Consider the following 15,072-nt stretch of genomic DNA (forward strand, 5'->3'; position numbering starts at 1 on the left):
CTAGCTAACCAGTCGTGAATAATTACAGCTTCACCTTTCCACCCTCCAGTTCCTTCCACTGTGTCTCCCCAAATGGCTCATATGTGTCCCCCTTCAACCAAAAGAGAGCATCGCCCTGAACCTTGCTCGGATTGACACTCTGTTGCCTTAAATGATGCTTCTGTTGCTTATTCGTGCCTGTTGTCTGCTCACCAACGCCCTTGACCACTCTCAGGAACAGAGGCACCGCATAACGGGGTAGCTTTTCCCGCGCATGTTTGGCCAAGCTAGCCATCAGCTCACGGCTCAGATTTGGACTGTCAAAGGCAATGGCTGCACAGCCTGCTCGACCGTCGTGGTTCGGTAGTTGGACACCATAGACGTTGGATTCCAGAACATTGGGATGAAGTCCCATCGCCTGTGATACCTCGGCGGTGGACACATTTTCACTCTTCCAACGGAATGTATCGCCGATACGGTCGGAGAAGAAGATCATGCCATCCGAGTCCCAGCGGAGCACGTCTCCAGACCGAAACCTGTGGTCATATTGGTCAATACCATGTAAACAAAAAGCATCAGGGGGCTCAGGGACTCACCATGCGTCCCCCTTTTTAAACACGTCCCTCATGATCTTGAAGTTTGTCGCCTTCTGGTTGCCAAAATACCCCTGGAATCTCTTGTTGACGTCGTCAGCAGGCAAACTGACCAAGAACTCGCCCACATCGCCGCTCTTCACGCGTTGGCAGAAGCCAGTCTGGGGATCACGCCAGGGCTCCTCTGTCTCATCGTCAATCTTGACAATGGCTGAACGAAGCCCGAGGAAGAGCGTGGAAAGGGCACCATATCGACCGATGGCGCCTTTGCCAAACGCATTACGGCTCAGGTTCCAAAGCCCTAGCGCTCCTTCAGTTGCCGCATAGAACTCATAAATTGTCTAGCGGCCTGTCAGCTGGTTGTTGGCATCTGGGAGAACTCAAGAGAACTTACATCTATAGCAAACCTCTCCTTGAACTTATCCCAGACATCTGGCCGAAGTCCGTTACCGAAGGCGACTCGGACATGGTGCTTCTTGTCCAGGTTCTCTCCAGTAACCGGGTCGATCTCCGGTGGAGCAACTGTCAGGTATCGGCATGTCTCGCCCACATACTGGATAATGGTAGACTTGGTCTCGCGCACCTCTTTCCAGAACGTCTTTGTAGAAAACTTCCTGCCGATGGAGAGCGTTGCTCCAGTAAACAAGACGCTGCAGACACCCAGACACGAGGCAGAGCTGTGATAGAGAGGCATGCACTATGACTTGGGTTAGTACAGTGGGCCAAGTCTACAGAAAAAGAGAGAAGTGGGTGCCTTACCGTGTAGAAGACGTCGTCCTTCTTCATCCCAGTACCCTTGGAACACAGCCCGATGGCGGTAAAGATCTTGGCCCAACTGACCACAGCAGGCTTGGGCATGCCTGTCGTCCCACTGGTGTAGATTAGAATAGCCATGGCGACATAGTCGTCTTCCTTCCTCAGCTCATCATCGCCTCTCGTCCCCCGTACCTTATGAACCTCCCGTTGAACATCATCTCCCGTAACGATAAACTCCATGCCCGCCATCTTCTCTCTTACATCGTCCGTCAGCGCATCAGACACATGAGGATCAACCAACGCCAGCCTTGCTGTACTCTCCTTCAAGCAATGTGTCAAAGCCTGATCCCGCAGGTTGTAGTTGATGAAAGCCGGCTTCGCCCCGACACTCCAGATGGAAAACCACAGAATCATGAACATGGCTGAGTTCTGGTAGTTCAAGACGACAATATCCCCCTTCTTGACTCCCTTCACCTCCCGAAGCCAGGTGCCCCACTGCAAAACATTGTCATATGTCTCCTTGTAACTCCACGATCGGCCTTCAAAGAGCATGAACGGGCGGTTGGCAGACGAGGTGTCGAGTGCCTGCTTCTCGAGAACGTAGAAAAAGTTGATCTTTCCGGACCGGACGGCCTTGATGATGTTGATGACGGATGACCCGGCAATGCGGGCAAAAAGGAGATCGTGGGAGAGCGAGAGACGGGCGTTGAGGTAGGCCGAGCCTGCCGCCACACCTGCCGCGGTAAGAGCGAGAGAGGCCATTTTGTTTGCTATTCCCGATGATAGGTAATGAGTGGAATCTAAAATTTGGCGTGGTATAAAACGGCAGAAAGTTCAACAGCTACATCTTGACAGTGATCTACAGCAATGTATAAAATTAAAATGTTCTAGACTGTCATGCTGCTATACCAGTTTAGGCAACGCGGACCCCTTTGAAACCCTTGTTTGTCGATGCCAAAGGTGAGGGGAAGCTGACAAGCTGAGAAGATACCGAGGCATCTTGTGGTCGTATGTAGTAGAGTGTGTAAGCGACAGGTATTCGACCACTTGGCCCAGGAGGGAAAGGTACGCGAGGATGTGGGGAAAGTTGGAGAGCTTCGACACGCGCCCGCGTTCATTCTCTGGAGAAAAGTTATTCGAGGTGCGACATGGCTTTGTCCTTCGTTGAAGTCCCACTTCCCCGCAAAACGCCGTCTTGCTTGGCGGGTTCGCTACTCCGTTGCCCCAGACTCTGGGCATGTATATGTGGGGAAATCGGCGGTTTGCACCGCTAACCAGTTTCTCTGATAACGGTGATGATAGCAGACAGCATCTTCAAAACGGTGAGTCCAGTTCACATGGAACTAACCACTATCACCTGCCTCGGTTTTGCTTTTATGTACGACAGGAATCAGCACACAAACGACCAATCTTCGGTCGTAATAGACACACGGCGCTTCTTTCGTAACGAAAAACAAGTCGACGTTCTTATAAACCTCGAACTGACAAAACGAACCCGACCTGAACTCCATGTGTACACCGTTGACGCCTATATATCTAAACCGTTGAGACCAATACCTACCGCATTAACTCACTACGTCCTGCTGCTCGATCCACGTGTCCACGTCGACCCAGTCATGGTCACCAAGTCTCGCCTTGGTTTGTTGTAGTAAACCCTCCTGGACGACCGCTCAGTCCGTCTCGAACGGCTGTAGCTTGAGTAATAGTTCCTTCGTCGCGAAGGCCTGACAGTTCGTACCAATGCACGAAGCATTGGCACTGATGCGGCCATGATGGTGACTGCTGCCTCGGCATTACCCCATATTACGAGTGTGACCCCGTCGTCTATCGACACGTCAATCTTCCCCTTCCAACGCCTTTGGACAAGAAGGAACTTACGTGGAAAATCACGACCTCCCAGCTCGGGCAGTGACGAACACTTGATGAAAGCTGACGCGGCAGCACTGCAATCAATACCTAGGCGTCAGTTCATGTCGACTCGAGAATGGAGATAGGGAACCTACAAAACACCCATACTCATCGCCAACGCCACACCAATCTTCTCTCTTGTCTGCATCTGCAAGTTCATGATAATCTTCCAGGGAATAATAGCCAGAACCAGATCCATCACACCAGAGTAAGCTGAAACACAGCGTCAGTACCACAGACAGTTCTTCAAGACCGACCGGCCAAGAAGACATACCACTAGCAAAGATTCCATAAGTGATAACCACATTCGGGCTCCAACAAGTCCCTCTCATGAACGGATGCCACGCCTTCTCCAGCGGCGTGCACCCAACCCAAAACAGCATGGCCGACACGCCAAACAGCATGTTCATGCTCACAATGGCAAACCAGATAAACACCCTGGTCTTGCCGTGTATGCCATCGTGGATCATGAGAAGTGAGATGGCAAACGAGGTCTTGGACCAGGCTTGGCTGCAGATGGCGAGCGTGACGGTGATCTGCCCGATGAGGAACATGTCGTTGAGGTTTCGAAAGGGAATTTGCCAGACATGCTTGCCGTAGCCGAGGTCGATGGCCATGTTGGTCGTGATGGTTGAGCCTAGCAAGGCCAACTACAGTCAGTATTGTCAGCATATCAGCAGCAGGCATGAAGAGGTAAATTGGGCCGTACCCAAGCGCCAATGGCAAACCAATCATCAGTATGAAGCCTTCGATGCCGTATAAACTTGCAATAGATCCTCAAGAGCAAGAAAATCAGCGAAGTACCGCACAACACCCACACCGACACCCGAGTGGTGAGCCCGAGGTCATCATATCGCAGTTTTCCCGGCCCAAAGAAGAAACCTGGAAATCCTGTCCCGTTTGTTGACCTTGTCGATGTGCTGATATCGTTGTCATTGGTTGAAAAGAACGGGAACGTTGCGTTGCTTGGTGAAAGGTTGTCCATGGCCAAGTTCCAGCTTGTATCATAATCCAAAGTAGTCGACGTTCAACAGTGAAGAGGTGATAAGATGGGACGAAATAGAGGACAGCTGCATCCTGACATGGCGGGCAACATCAAAGGAAAAAGCGGGAAGACACGAGATGAAATGAGTATAACGAGCTTCAGACCTAGTGAACACAGACCGCAGAGATACTGGCGATCAGACAAAGTATGAGAAAGCGCCATCGAGATAATGCGCAGGTCGACTTGGCGAGAACAGAAGCATACCACTCGGTAGTTGGGATAGGGTGTTGGTCGATCAAGCCTTTCAACATGCAGGTACCGATGGTGAAACGTATGCGGGGGGTGTCAAGCACCAGCGTTCCCAAAACCCGGAATAGGAAGAGTATGTCGATCACACAATATGGGGCAAAGGGAAAAGAAGAAGCCGGATGCCAATGCTTCTCGAAAGAAGAATGAGATTGACATGCAACCTCAAAGTTAAGTCCCGAAAGGTCGAGACCGGTCTGCTAGGGTGTTTTGGTTTCGTTTTACCATTACTGTCCTGTTTTCAGCAGAGGTGATGAAGTTCAATCATTTTCTCCATTGACCTATTGACCCCTATACTCTTATTCATCACGCCCATCCGTCAAACAATCCATCCATCCATCCATTTCGCATTCCTCCCTTTGAATCGCAGCCGGGTATAACTATTGCTTCGCTTGTCCTCCCCCCCCTCCTCTTGTAGCTCTTATAACGAGTTGCAAATGGTGTAAAAGGAAAAGCAGTGGTAGAACTGAAGAAAAAGGAGAGAAAACAAGGCTAGCTAGAAACCCCCCTTTTGTTGTTGGGCATTACAAAAAATGATACAAGGAGAGCGCGAGAGAGTATTTGCAGTGAACCGACCGAAAACCAAAACGCGCAACACACAAAAAAGCCAGATTATGACACACATGACCGCTCATGTCGTTCCCTCCCGATACAAGTGCAGCTCCTTCAACATCCCCAGGCTCTCATGGGGTGTCGCCTTTTGACAAGATACCATGGCCTCATTAATTGAGCTGATGTCCGCTTGTTGGCGTAAGCCGTCATATACTTCTGAATGGTCCGTACTCTCTTCGGGGTCAGGGGGTGGGAAGGCTGAGCCGGGCCATGTCGAGATCACATCAGCACGCCTCTCTGGGCCTGATCCGTACAGCTTCATCTCCGCGTCGAACAAGGCTCATTTCCCGCCATACTTGGGCATCTTCTTGATATTATCCGATAACCAGCCGAAGCCCTCGGTCAAGCCCTCGCCATCGATGGCAATGGCAGGCTGCACGAACCAGAGCTTGTCCTTGAGTTTGGCGAGCTGGAGCTTCTCGGTAACTTCATTAGGTTTCATGGCTGTTTTCCGCGTCAGTTATCGTCGTCGGGTGCACTAGGGGGAAGCGACCAATACATACCACCGTCAACATCCTGCTTGTTGGCAAACACCAGGAGCAAGCAATCCGCCATTTCACGATCGTTAATAATGCGATGGAGTTCTGTCCTCGCCTCGTCGATACGAGCGTGATCTGACGAGTCTACCACGAACACCAGACCCTGGGTACCTGTTCTCTGATCATCAGCACGTCTTTCCCATCTCGCTAGCTAGCTGTTTGGCGCAACGTACCGCTGTAGTAATGCCTCCACAAAGGCCTAATCTTGTCCTGGCCACCAACGTCCCACATGTTGAACTTGATGTTTTTGTAGGTAAAGGTCTCCACGTTGAAGCCGACTGTGGGGATGGTGGTCATGGTCTGGTTGAGCTTGAGCTTGTAGAGAATGGTGGTCTTGCCAGCGGCATCGAGACCCAGCATGAGAATGCGCACTTCCTTGGACCCGAACAGTTTGCCAAAAAGGCTCGACATGGAAAAGGCGGCGCCCATGTTTGCGGTCTACTTTCGTAATACTTGCGCGCTTGGGAGGTGTGTGATATCGACCGTGAGCGTCGCGTGGGTGTCTGTTTCGATATGTCGCGTGTGGTGCTGATAATTTGAGGTAAGAGACGCGCAAACGGCTGGACAGTAGTGGGGTGAGACGGAGTGGTTGTTGTTTTTGGTGTTGTTGTTGTTGTTGTAGTTGTTGTTGTTGTCGCTGTTGTTCTTGTTATGGCGGATGCCAGATGAGACAGGCCGAGGGGATTCGTGGAGAGGGAGACTTGATGATGGGCGATACGGTGCTGGCGGGTCTGAATCGCGAAAGCGGAAATTGGGAAAATTAATTACTTTTAGATCGGGGCCAGGGATGGTTAGCACTGTTGCAACGACAGCGGATATGGCCGACAAGCAAACAAACAACGGTGTTAGGGATCAAGAGTAACGGCGATGGTGGTGGCTGTTGGGAACCTAAACAAACTGAGGTGCTTCAGAAGATCGAGAACCTACCTCAGGCTTAACACCGACACCAACACTGAGGATGATCCCCTGACAGGGAAGGCAGCACCTGCAGCTTCGAAACTTTGATGCTCCAAAAGTCCAGAGGCCAGCCAACCCAAAATTTACGGCCCCTGAAACAACCAGCCAATCACTGCACTGGCGCCCAGCCATTAGCGGCCCGTGCATTCGGTTGCAAACACGGAAAGTGTGGAGCCCTGAACCCATGTCAACGGTCAATGAGGTATCATCTTCCATTATCTATCAGATGCAGAACTTGTCAACTACCTTAGCTATTTTGATATTGTAGAAGAGACAGCGGCATCTTCTCTCCTACAGTCAATTTCGAAAATCCACCACAAATCGGCGGTCCACCAGTTGCAACGTCACGCTGTTCTCCTCGCCCTCAAATCTCAAGCTTACTTTTCCAGTCGACGCTTCCGCGCCCATGACCTCAGCCTTGTAAAACATGGTGCTATCTGGATAGAGCGCCAACACTGTCTTTCCCTTCTCCAGCTCGGGAAGATCAGCCCCAGGTGGGGGGAGGGGGATCATACTGCTGGCACTAGTGCGATATTCAACCCTCTGGTCTGGTGGGAGGTCCGGATCAGCATCCTGCACCTTGTATCGTCGTGACTTGCCCTCGCCTAGAACTTGCTGCACCTTTCCCAACATCCACTCGGTGCTGTCCGCACTGGTGGTTGGTTTGGGCTTGAACACCACATCCTGTCCTCGTAGAAACACATTGCGTGCTCGCTGCAGCGCCGTTCCAGTTCCCAAGCCGCCATCAGGGGGAACGCTATCCGCCTTGCCTGGCGTGTCACGATCTCCTCGTGGGGGAACACTATCCCGGTTGGCAGACCTGTCGCTCCCTCCAACGCTCCCACCCAGCTTCCGGGTATGGTTGCCAGCCGGAGACGGAACCGGCGAGTCTCCAGCTCCATCAAATTCATAGACAGATCCTGGATCTTTGTCGCGGTCCTTCTCCCTTTCTCTCTCACGTTCCCTCTCCTTTTCACGCTCCCTTTCCTTTTCTCTTTGGCCCAAACCTCTCGCAGAGCTTGATCTGGCCCCACTAGAGAGCAATCCGCTGGGTCGTTCCCTGCCCCCTAAGCTCGACGTCCCAGCAGACTGGGACTCGGCGTCCTCCTTAGCCTTCACCAAGGCCCGCAGAATGGTGACGGTTTCGATGAGAGAATCAATCTGCTGCTTCGACACGTCGGCGCCCTTAACGCCACTGCGGAGCAGGGCATCCAGCTTGGCCTCTTCAGCGCCGATATCAATGGAACTGCTGTCTTTGGATGACTTGGATTTCGAAATGTACTTCTCCTGGGCTAGAATTCCTCTGAGTTCATCGTTGCTATTGTTGACTCCTTCAATCATGGTGCGCAACTCCTCTTTGATGTTTGACCAGATGGCGGCCTCTTCACCTTGGGTGCTGCCGCTGTTCCGGTTCGGCCCACGCGAGTTCCGGTTCCGAGAAGACATGCTGCGTTGATTGCGTTTCTGTGAGAATTACGATTGTGAATGATGCTGTTATGTATGTGCTACGTTCTCACCAGAAAGATCAGCTACTACTCAATATAGGGGTTCTACCAAGCCTACATATTAGTCGGAAGCGTCGTCGGCCCTGGCGTCTATAAAATCTCTTTGGGTTCAGCCTCCTGGTTGGTTTGACGTCGTCAGTTTGCTGGTTTGTTCCAACCTGCCACACAATGTAGAATGTACGTAAGTGTGCTACTGTTTCATGAGTCAAAGATAGCAAGAAATTGGTCATCAAATCGTGATGGTCGTGGAGCAAACACGGAGGAGTATGTCAAATGGTGGAATAAGACGAGGTATCAACCACAACCAGCCAGAGAACAAGGTCGCGACCATGTCCGGTGGCAGAATGAGCCATCGCGTTTGGGCGGTGAGAGAGCTGTCATTCGCTGAAGCGGGGCTGCTGTATCTCTCGGCCACTCTGCTCAAAAGCCACACGGAGGACGGGGCTGAGGGCCCCGCACTGTCTCTTTACCTTCAAGGCTCTTGACGAGGGATCCCAAGCAATGTCTTTGGTGACGTAAAACGAGGGGCTAAAGGGTGCAGCAGCTCCCACCTCGAACAGTCGCTGGAGGTACCCGACATTTGATAAATACCCAACATTGATCTGAACTAAAAGCGCGTTGGAGGTGTGCTCTGACCTGCCCGTTCTCTGCTTTGCTCCTCACCACCGCTACCGGTACCTTAGTCCAAGCACCCCATCTTGGTCCATCCCTGCCACTCCGTTGTTGTCTTGTCTCCGTCGTTCGCGATGCAGGTCCCCTTGATACGCCTCCAATGCGGGGCCAACTCCTATGACTGGGGGAAGAAGGGTAGCGACTCTGCTGCTGCCAGATTTGCAGCTGCAACCCCTTCAGACGGTTTTACCATTCAAGATGATAAGCCATACGCAGAAGTACTTTCAAGCCCTCCTGGGAGTCCAACGATGATGTTGATGATGAGCTAACAATAGTGGCATCGGTAGCTCTGGATGGGCACACATCCATCCAACCCTTCCAAAGACCTCACCACAGGCCGCACCCTGCTCGATCTCGTCCAAGACAACCAAGCCCTCCTAGCCTCGAGCGTTGCATCCAAATATGAGAACAAGCTTCCCTTTCTCTTCAAGATCCTCTCCATCGGCAAGGCTCTATCGATTCAGGCCCATCCCAACAAGAAGCTTGCCGAGAAGCTCCACGCCCGCGACCCAAAGAACTACCCAGATGACAACCACAAGCCCGAGATGGCCATTGCCATTACTCCCTTTGAAGGGTTTTGCGGTTTCCGCCCACTAGCTGAGATCTCGCACTTCCTCGAAAACGTCCCTGCCTTGCGCCAACTGGTAGGCGACGACAAGGCCCAATCCTTCATTGACACCGTCAAGGCGAACCCCGACGACAAGACCCAAAACAAAAAGGCACTTCAGACAGTCTTTGACGCAGTCTTGTCTGCTTCGGAGGATGACCTCGCGAAAGCAACCTCCTCCCTCGTCGAAGCTGCCTCCTCCCAAGGCGCCGAGTTTGCCGCCGGCGGCGTCTCCTCCACCTCTGGCTCTGTCCTCTCCGAACTCGTAACCCGCCTCCACGGCCACTTCGGGTCCGACTACGGCCTCTTCGTCTTGTTCTTCCTCAACTTTATCAAGCTTTCCCCCGGCGAGGCTCTCTTTCTTCAAGCAGACGACATCCACGCCTATGTCTCGGGTGACATTGTCGAGTGCATGGCCTCGAGCGACAATGTCGTCCGCGCCGGCTTCACCCCCAAGTTCAAGGATGTCGACACCCTGGTGGGCATGCTGACGTACAACTATGCGCCTATTGAGGAGCAAAAGATGGAGCCGGTGGATTACCCCTATGTCACGCTCAACAGAGCGGCGTACAGTTCTGGCTCCGAGGCCAAGCTGTACGACCCCCCCATTGAGGAGTTTAGTGTAGTCAGGACGGTGCTCAGGGGGAACGGGTCAAAGGCCACGTTTGATCCGTTGGATGGGCCAAGTATTATCATTTGCACGGGCGGCAAGGGGAAAATTAGCGTTGGGCCGACTGTGAAGGAGATCAAGGAAGGGTATGTCTATTTTGTGGGCGCCACAGCGGAATGCGTGCTGGAGAGCGAGGCGGATGGAGACGAGGACGAGTTTGTCACTTTCAAGGCGTACTGCGAGGTGGAGGAAACGAGGAATGGGGCGTGACTATCTGAGTCGGCTCGCCTTTGAGAGCCTGAGAGCAAGCACAAGTATCCCTAGCAAAAACCCCAACAATATGCCTTTGATGGTCGGAATATCACTATAAACTCTAAATAAACGCTCAAACGTAAATGCCATAGATGTCATGCCCATCCAAGAAACACCACCCACTCCAGACTCCTCCTCTCCCTATAATCACTACCCAGCCGTGAAAAAAAAAAAATCAGTTCTCCTTCACTCTCTTCCCCGGTCTCAGCGAATCATCCGGCAACCCGCTTCTCTTGGTCCCCGGCAGGCTCCCCGTTCGTATATCGTTATCGTCCTGACTGACCCTCCGATGAGGGTATTCCATCTTGACCCCCGCGAAGCAGTTCGCATTGATCGGATCCGGGCTCTCGGCAAAGAACGGGTGCTGGAGCGCATTGGCAGCCGTCAGTCTCTTTTCCGGATCGTACTCCAGCAGCCCAGCCAGCAAGTTGTACCCCTGCGCGCCGAGCACCGAAAGCGAGCTCGCCCCATTGGCCTGCGCCGTCGACGAAATCTGCTGGTTGATGGTGCCGTAGTACCACTTTTCCAAGTGGGAGACGCTCGCGGCTGCGTTGTTCCCGCCTCGTCCGTGGTGGGACTGGTGATGATGGTGTGAACCATACCCGTGATGTCCGTGGTGACCTCCATGCCCACCACCGCCACCGCCTCCCAATGGCGGTGACAGCGACGGTAGCTGCGAGTACTCGGGCATGCTCGTCAGCAACGGCCACCGCTCCTTCGTCGGCAGGCCCATGACGTCCACAATCTTTTGCATCTGGTTCCGTTGAAACGGCACCGTCTTCTTCGAGTCCATTTTTGCCTCCTCCCCCTTGAAGATGGGGCGGAGAGAGAGCAGCTCGGCAAAGATGCAGCCCACGGCCCACATGTCGATCGCAGGTGTGTAGTGCCTGCTTCCCAGCAGCAGCTCGGGAGCGCGATACCAGATCGTCACTACGACTTTGTCGCCCGAGAACAAGCTGTGGAGGGGTTTGTAGAACAGGCGGGCGAGACCAAGATCGCCAATTTTCACCTCCCCCGACGACGTGACCATGATGTTGGCTGGTTTGAGATCACGGTGGAGGACCCAGTTGGTGTGCAGGTATTGGCAGCCGTTGAGGAGCTGGAACATGATGCTCTTGATGGTGTTTGGTGGGATGGGATGCCGCGGTTGCTGGGTGTGGTGGTGGATGATTTGCAACAAGTCGTGCTCGGCGTACTCAAAGACCATGAATATGCACTTGTCCTCGAGGATGATTTCGATGAGCTTGATGACGTTGGCGTGGTTGAGTTCGGAGCAGAGGGCCATTTCTCTCACGGCGGATTGCGAGATGCCCGTGTAGGTGACCTGCTCGCCTTCCTTGTCCGGCTTGAACTTCTTGATGGCAAACTCGCCTGGTTGGCCATGGCGACCATGAGCCTTGTAGACACGGCCATAGGTGCCACTGGAAATGAAACCAATGACTTTGTACTTGTCTGTTACTCGCACTTTGCTCTGATACTGGATGGGTCCTCCCCGGTCACCTGGGTCTATTGTGAAGTGTTAGTCTTGTGTTTTGTCACAGGTCCGATGAAAACTGACAGGATGATGTCCTTTGCTGCTGCTGCTGTTGCTGGTAGCTGACTTCAGCTCTCAAATTTCGGGTCGGGTTCATGGCGTTGACAAAATTGTTTGATCTGATATCACCAGCAGCGCTGGCAACGGCAAAAGAAGGGTTGTGGTGGTTCGGAACAGCAGGGGCATAATGGTGGGGGTGCGGGTGCATAAAGGCGGCGGTTGACGACGACGTTGAAGAAGATGAGGATGAGGCTGACAGCGATGTGAGACCAGGCCTGGGAAGATCAACGCCGCCATTGGTGGTCTTGGCGACTACCACGCGCCGCGCAGCAACAGCAGCAGCAGCAGCACTTCCCGCCCTCGCAACACTAAAACCGCCCCCGCCCACAGCGCTTTGTTGTTGGCCATAGGGAGTGTACTGTGAGTGTTGAGACTGCCGCTGTTGGTGTTGTTGTTGTTGTTGTTGTTGTTGTTGTTGTTGTTGTTGTTGTTGTGGTTGTTGTTGTTGTTGCTGCTGCTGCTGCTGCTGGTTATTTTGCCGTTGCTGATGTTGATGCTGCTGCTGCTGATGATGTACTGGGGCCCTCTGTAGTGGGGTATATCGATTGTCCATGGCGAGCAATGCCACCTTTCTGCTCTGGACTGCCTTAAGATATCTGGCCCATGGATGGAGAACAGTGAAGTGGACACAACCAAATTAAGGTCAAAAATACTGTTTTTGACGCAGTGACCAACTGAAAAGACACCTATCTGGAATTTGACAAGCAACAGGGAAGGAAGCTGGAGAGAAGGGGAGCTTGGGCTTCACAGGTCGGATAGCCACCGAGTAGGTATCAGAGAGGAGACCCAGCTTCAGCTTCCCATTTTCGTTGAAGATATCGTCTACGGAAGGGAGGCGAAATATGATGGTGCTAATAATGCTAAAGGAAAGAGACACTACCTACCTTCAAAGCCGGCCTGCACGCTCCTTTTGAAGGAGGAGCCCATGATGGAATCCTGTGACCGACGAGACGAGTCAGCAACTTCCCGGTGATCTCCCCGCGATCCTGCAGTGGGAATTTCCACTTGAATTTCAGGGGCCACTGGGGGTGTTAGTGGTCAGAAAACACACCTACATACAACCCGACACAGCCTGCCGTTTGCGCTCCACCGTGTGATGCAGAATGCACCCAATTGGCGATCTGGCCGGGAAAAGGACCTTGGTTGGAGGCGTCCAAGTTTCGTAGCGAGATTTGCCTGCTCTGCTGCTCCCGTCACCGGTGCCAACAGAAATGGCCGGGGGCACCATGCGAGAATCAATGCGACGGGTGGTAATTTGGAGATGTTGGGGGAATTCCTGCTCGAGTTCGGGTGATGACATGAGGTTGATTTTCCAACAGATGCGTCGATAGAGTCGGGGAGGGGGGAGATTGATAAGCTTTCTTTTTCTGCAATCATCATACCTACCTCCTGTCCGTCTTGCGTCACTCCGTCACCAATGACAAAGGCTAGCCGTGGAGAGAAATGCATCCTTTTCATTCACCATGACCTTATAGAAAAAGCAAAATACGCTCGCTACTCCATACACAACAAAACCATGCCGTCGGGCCCTCCCACACCCCTTATCTCGGCCCGAGCTTCTCCAGGATTCTCGTGCCTTGCTCCTCCCACTCCTGCCTGGAAATCCACATGCTGTCCTTGTCGGCCATAATGTTGGCCAACACAGCACCACCCAAGAAAACCATGTGCCTTCTCCGCGGCGGGTCTTCTATTCTAACCTTGAACTTGTTCAACCGTTCCGGGTTCCCTTGCAACACTCTTGTGAGCCAAAGCTGCTTCAACTCCTTCTCAAGGCGTGAAGGAAGACCAGGATACATGCTGCTCCCACCCGACAATACAATAGCCTTGAAGAGGGAGGATCGGACATCCACATCGGCGGCTTGGATGGTGTTGAACAGGAATTCGGCGATACCCGGCTGGTCGCAGTCGACGAGATGGGGCTGGAACAGACACTCGGGGGCCTCGAATCTCTCGGATCCAACACGGATCACACGGCCGTCAGGGAGTGTGTAGCTTTCAACCAACACCGTCGTGTCTTCGCTCAATCGCTTATCCAGCTCGAGGTCATAAGAGACATAGCAGAGCTTCTCCTTCATCTGGCGGACCGTTTCGAAATCGGCGGTACGGTTGAGGGCATAGCCTCGGCGCGTCAGCAGCGCAATCAGGTTGCGGGTAACGTCGCGACCTGCAACATCGAGGCGGCGCGTGAGATGGTTGAGGACGACGGACTCGTAGACGGGAACAATATGCGTAACGCCATCGCCGGAATCAACAACAACACCGGAGCTGAGACCTATTTCCCCCCTCCCATGTTAGCTAACCCCTTGCATGGTGCGTAAGCCGTAGTCAGGGGTAAACATAAACATACCCTGAGCATAAAGCGCCAGAACAGCTTGAATAGCCACATACACCCCCCCAAACTCGTAGCGCTCAAACATGACCTGGCACATCTGCTCCCGGTTCCTCAGCGGGTTGAGCGGTGGTTCGGTGAGCAGGATCTTGCGGCCCCGGGTATCAACCTTCATTTTTTCGTAAAAGGTGTAATCCCAGAGATGCTGCATGTCGTCCCACTTCTTCACGATACCGTTCTCCATTGGGTACGAAACTTGCAGCATGGTGCGGGCGGCAGCAGCCTCGTCACCACACATGATATCCTTGATAACCATATCGCTGCCTCCTTGCTCCTCGGTACGCAGGATGGGCCGGCCGACGATGGATGGGTATTGGAACTCGGGGAAATTCTGGGCGGCATAGCCGACTTTGAGAAAGCCTGTGCCGCCGTCGAGAACTGTGAAAAAAAAGGCGAATGGTGGTCAGTCGAGGGATCATGGTTGATAGCTATGTCGAGTTGCCTAGCTTGGGCGTCGAGCAACTGGCAGTGCCAATCAGGCTACGCTGTTTCTGGAATTGAACTTACCTATTGGAGCTTCGTTCGCCATCTTGACGCTCCTGCACTTCGTGTATGAGCCGAGAAATCGAATTTGATGGTGGTGTGTGTCCTCAAAAAAGCTGGAAGGGGTGCGCAACGGAGCTGTCGGTCAAGTCGGTGTTGATGATGCTTGGTTGCTTGCGCGGCGGAGACGTTGATGGTGGGGTTGGCTGCCAGGAGGTCCACGGGTGTCTGGTTGCGGTGAGGCTGGCACTGGCCGCCAGCAAGG

The 15,072-nt window shown here is 53.0% G+C and overlaps 8 protein-coding genes across 8 annotated transcripts; 1 reads left to right on the forward strand and 7 right to left on the reverse strand.

Annotated features, from left to right (window-relative positions):
• Window positions 1–22: 22 nt before the first annotated feature.
• Window positions 23–2,484, reverse strand: FAT1_1 (long-chain fatty acid transporter fat1; the record flags this gene model as incomplete). Its single annotated transcript, XM_062877129.1, has 4 exons — window positions 1,332–2,484; window positions 967–1,269; window positions 576–913; window positions 23–515 (listed from the first exon to the last, which is right to left on the reverse strand). Exons 1-4 carry the CDS (start codon window positions 2,088–2,090, stop codon window positions 23–25), a joined length of 1,893 nt encoding a protein of 630 aa, XP_062735773.1. The 5' UTR covers window positions 2,091–2,484.
• A 280-nt stretch (window positions 2,485–2,764) lies between these two features.
• Window positions 2,765–3,853, reverse strand: QC761_213980 (uncharacterized protein; the record flags this gene model as incomplete). Its single annotated transcript, XM_062877128.1, has 4 exons — window positions 2,765–3,152; window positions 3,207–3,271; window positions 3,332–3,449; window positions 3,511–3,853. 4 exons carry the CDS (start codon window positions 3,851–3,853, stop codon window positions 2,902–2,904), a joined length of 777 nt encoding a protein of 258 aa, XP_062735774.1. The 3' UTR covers window positions 2,765–2,901.
• A 1,566-nt stretch (window positions 3,854–5,419) lies between these two features.
• On the reverse strand, window positions 5,420–6,107 carry ARF51F (ADP-ribosylation factor 6; the record flags this gene model as incomplete). The annotated part of the gene is made up of 3 exons (XM_062877127.1): window positions 5,420–5,583; window positions 5,643–5,789; window positions 5,852–6,107. 3 exons carry the CDS (start codon window positions 6,105–6,107, stop codon window positions 5,420–5,422), a joined length of 567 nt encoding a protein of 188 aa, XP_062735775.1.
• A 220-nt stretch (window positions 6,108–6,327) lies between these two features.
• On the reverse strand, window positions 6,328–6,851 carry QC761_0046490 (uncharacterized protein; the record flags this gene model as incomplete). The annotated part of the gene is made up of 2 exons (XM_062872413.1): window positions 6,328–6,378; window positions 6,606–6,851. The coding sequence occupies 2 exons, from the start codon at window positions 6,849–6,851 to the stop codon at window positions 6,328–6,330; spliced, it is 297 nt and encodes a 98-aa protein (XP_062735776.1).
• Window positions 6,852–6,932: 81 nt separating this feature from the next.
• On the reverse strand, window positions 6,933–8,081 carry QC761_213960 (uncharacterized protein; the record flags this gene model as incomplete). The annotated part of the gene is made up of 1 exon (XM_062877126.1): window positions 6,933–8,081. The coding sequence occupies one exon, from the start codon at window positions 8,079–8,081 to the stop codon at window positions 6,933–6,935; it is 1,149 nt and encodes a 382-aa protein (XP_062735777.1).
• A 557-nt stretch (window positions 8,082–8,638) lies between these two features.
• Window positions 8,639–10,450, forward strand: PMI1 (Mannose-6-phosphate isomerase). Its single transcript, XM_062877125.1, has 2 exons — window positions 8,639–9,030; window positions 9,100–10,450. The coding sequence occupies exons 1-2, from the start codon at window positions 8,887–8,889 to the stop codon at window positions 10,297–10,299; spliced, it is 1,344 nt and encodes a 447-aa protein (XP_062735778.1). The 5' UTR covers window positions 8,639–8,886; the 3' UTR covers window positions 10,300–10,450.
• On the reverse strand, window positions 10,325–12,123 carry SSN3 (cyclin-dependent protein kinase). The gene is made up of 2 exons (XM_062877124.1): window positions 11,900–12,123; window positions 10,325–11,847 (listed from the first exon to the last, which is right to left on the reverse strand). Exons 1-2 carry the CDS (start codon window positions 12,081–12,083, stop codon window positions 10,517–10,519), a joined length of 1,515 nt encoding a protein of 504 aa, XP_062735779.1. The 5' UTR covers window positions 12,084–12,123; the 3' UTR covers window positions 10,325–10,516.
• Window positions 12,124–13,301: 1,178 nt separating this feature from the next.
• Window positions 13,302–15,039, reverse strand: ARP2_1 (Actin-related protein 2). Its single transcript, XM_062877123.1, has 3 exons — window positions 14,832–15,039; window positions 14,283–14,702; window positions 13,302–14,207 (listed from the first exon to the last, which is right to left on the reverse strand). The coding sequence occupies exons 1-3, from the start codon at window positions 14,851–14,853 to the stop codon at window positions 13,477–13,479; spliced, it is 1,173 nt and encodes a 390-aa protein (XP_062735780.1). The 5' UTR covers window positions 14,854–15,039; the 3' UTR covers window positions 13,302–13,476.
• Between the last annotated feature and the right edge of the window lie 33 nt (window positions 15,040–15,072).

The sequence above is a fragment of the Podospora bellae-mahoneyi genome, chromosome 2, assembly GCF_035222275.1.
Source record: "Podospora bellae-mahoneyi strain CBS 112042 chromosome 2, whole genome shotgun sequence".
In the NCBI taxonomy this organism is placed as follows: domain Eukaryota; kingdom Fungi; phylum Ascomycota; class Sordariomycetes; order Sordariales; family Podosporaceae; genus Podospora; species Podospora bellae-mahoneyi.